Here is a 3,265-nt window from a genome sequence, read left to right as displayed (position 1 = left end):
CTTCTCTACCTTGATCACATGACTCAATGTCATGTCTCATGTGCAATGAGCTCCTTCATCATCACATGTGTGAGCTTTGCAACATCTCCGAGACATTTCCACCTTCATGGCATATGTTGCTCACACACATGTACTTGTGGACTAATCACCTATGTATCTCACATAAACACAATTAGTCCACTTAGGTTGTCACTCAATTACCAAAACCACACAAGGACCTTTTAGGCACCGGCGTTCTTCAGACTGAAAGGCATGGTTATGTAGCAATACGAACCATACGGGGTGATGAATGAAGTCGTGAGCTGGATAGACTCTTTCATTGCAATCTGGTGGTACCCTAAGTAGGCATCCAGAAAGGAGAGGATTTCGCATCCTGAGGTGGAGTCGACTATCTGGTCAATGCATGGCAAAGGAAATGGTCCTTTGGACACGCCTTGTTAAGGCCAATATAATCAACACACATTCTCCATTTCCCGGTCTTCTTTTTCACAAGAATAGGATTACCCAGCCAATCAGAGTGGTATACCTCTTTGATAAACCCGGCTGCTAGGAGTTTGGTGATCTCCTCGCCTATGGCACTGTGCCTCTCGTCATCAAAGCGACGCAAGCATTGCTAGGTGGGCTTTGAGCCTAGGACAAGGCGTAATGCATGCTCGGCAACCTCCCTTGGTATGCCTAGCATGTAAAAATGCTTCCATGCGAAGACATCACGATTGGCACGTATAAAGGCGGTGAGCTTGCATTCCTATTTGGCCGGGAGCTTGGTCCTGATCCGCACCGTCTTGGTTGGGTCAGCGGGGTCAATCCCCACCGCCTTGGTTTCCTTAGTCGGGTGGAAGGCACTTGAGGAGGTCGGCTTGTTGCAGTTTGGGACTACTGGAGTCAACAAATTCCTGAGTTTTGGGAGCTTGGCGGAGTTGATGATAGCCGTGGTGAGCTCATAATGCTCATGGTCGCACGTGTAGGCATGCAAAAAGGTTCTACCCACGATGATGATGCCATTTGGTCTTGGCATCTTCAACTTGAGGTAGGTGTAGTTGGGGATCGCCATGAACTTGGCGTAGCATGGCTGCTCCAAGTTGGCGTGGTAGGACCCTAGAAAGTCCACCACCTCGAAGGTGAGGACCTCCGAGCAGAATTTGGCTCGATCGCCAAACATGACGGGCAGGTTAATCTGCTCGAGTGGGTACACCTACATCTCTGGGATCACACCATGGAAGGGAGAGCTCACTGGGCGATGCTCCGACTAGGGATGCGCATGGCTTCGAGGGTGTCGACATAGAGAATGTTGATGCTACTGCCTCCATCCATCAGCACCTTAGTGAGGCACTTCTTCGGACGATGGGGTCAACGACGAGCGGGTAGCGACCTAGTCGGGTGATGTGGGATGGATGGCCTCTCTGATCAAAAGTGATCGGGGAGTCCGACCAGCTAAGGAAAAAGGGGACGGCCATCTCGGCGGCATATGCCTCTCTGAAGCGTACCTTTTGCTGGCGCTTAGAGTGGATGGCATCGGATCCCCAAAGATCATGAGGCATTCCTCGGGGTCAGGGAAGCCATCATCATCCTTGCTCACCGCGCCTCCTTTCTTGCTTGTTGCCTCCTTTCCCTTTCCTTCCTTTGGCTTGCCGGCCTATCGCAGAAAGCGCTTGAGGAGCTCACAGTCCTTGTAGAGATGCTTGACGGGGTAGGCATGATTGGTGCATGGACTCTCCATGAGCTTGTCGAAGTGGTTGGGCTGGGCCTGCTAGGCCTGCTTGCCTGCATGATCGGCTGCGGTGACCAAAGATGGGTTGGCCGGTCGGTGCCGATCCTTCTTGTTCTTCTTGCCCCTTTACGTGGAGGGGCCCTCGCCTTGGTCCTCATGCTTGGCCTTGCCCTTGTCCCGACCACCGCTAAAGACCGCCCCGACCACCTCCTCCCTGGAGGCGTGGTTCATGGCGATGTTGAGTAGGTCATGGGTGGTACGGGGCTTTAGACAGCCGAGCTTGCGAATCAAGGACTCACAAGTTGTCCCAGAGAGGAACGCGCTGATGATGTCCACATCAACGACATCAGGAAGGGAGTTGCGCCATTTTGAGAACCTATGGATGTAATCCCATCGGGACACGTTGGGCTCCTGCTGGCAACTTTTGAGGTCCCAGGAATTCCTAGGACTGGCATATGTCCCCTAGAAATTTCCAATGAAGACCCTCTTGAGATCCGTCCACTAGCGGATGCTGTCGAGCGGGAGGAATTTGAGCCAAGCTTGAACATGCTCCCCCACGCAGATGGGGAGGTATTGAATGATGAAGTGGTCATCATCCACTCCTCTGGCTCGACAAGCAAGCCAGAAGTCTTCGAGCCATATACCGAGGTTCATTTCCTTAGTGTATCTGGCGATGTTGGTGGGTGATCAGAAGAGGTATGTGTAACAGAACCGACCAAATCATAAGAACGTAAGTACAAAAATAATCACCGAAGCGATCAAATTCCTGTACTTAAGCTCCCATAATCCCGGTAGTCCGGAAATCATGAAGGATTTCACCAACTCTCGACATACAAACCAAGATCGTAGTGATTCAACACAACACATCATCCATTACAACATTTCACAAGTAGCATTCGGATTACATCCATCAGAGTTGAAATAGAATATTACAAACCAAGTTTGAGTGTGCGGAAGCAACATAGTTTAGTACAAAACATCAAGGTTTTCAAATACATTGCCAAGTCTGAGTCATGTCCCACAAAAGCATTATCAGGTACGAGAACTAGTAGAGACCGCGCCCAACGGTCTAGTCTTCATCCCCAGCTGGGAGAAGGCAGTACTTGCAGCAACCAAAGTAGAACTGGTCATCTGCAACAGGTGGGAGATAAACCCTGAGTACGAGAAGGTACTCAGCTAGACTTACCCGTCTAAAAACAAAATAAAAGACACCAAGGATCATGCAAGGCTTATGAGGTGGGCTAGCTTGACACAATTGCATAAAGAGCTTATAATTATAGTAACCAATTTAAACTTCGCATCAAGCTTATCATCATTTACCTATCCACTAGATTTGCACCTGTACTAGAGCACTCACTTATTAGGGGCAATCAATATTAACCATAGCAGGTATAATAAGGCTGTCATCATCATATCATCATTTCCGAACCATTATGTTATTAAGTGTATCTACATTGGAGATAAGCCCGTCAAGTTCTCACTAACCGGGAGAGACGGCGATTCGAATCGAATTACAACTCAACTAAGGGGGTATTCCTAACCCTCACCCTGGCATAC

At 49.3% G+C, this 3,265-nt stretch overlaps 1 protein-coding gene across 1 annotated transcript; it reads right to left on the bottom strand.

Moving 5' to 3' along the window:
- Positions 1–745: 745 nt before the first annotated feature.
- Positions 746–1,159, bottom strand: LOC136499749 (uncharacterized). The gene has a single exon (XM_066495290.1). It carries the CDS (start codon positions 1,157–1,159, stop codon positions 746–748), a length of 414 nt encoding a protein of 137 aa, XP_066351387.1.
- Between the last annotated feature and the right edge of the window lie 2,106 nt (positions 1,160–3,265).

Source organism: Miscanthus floridulus, chromosome 13, assembly GCF_019320115.1.
Source record: "Miscanthus floridulus cultivar M001 chromosome 13, ASM1932011v1, whole genome shotgun sequence".
NCBI classification, from domain to species: Eukaryota; Viridiplantae; Streptophyta; class Magnoliopsida; order Poales; family Poaceae; genus Miscanthus; species Miscanthus floridulus.
The sequence above is the reverse complement of the archived record's forward strand: the minus strand, read 5'-3'. Positions and strand labels throughout refer to the sequence as shown.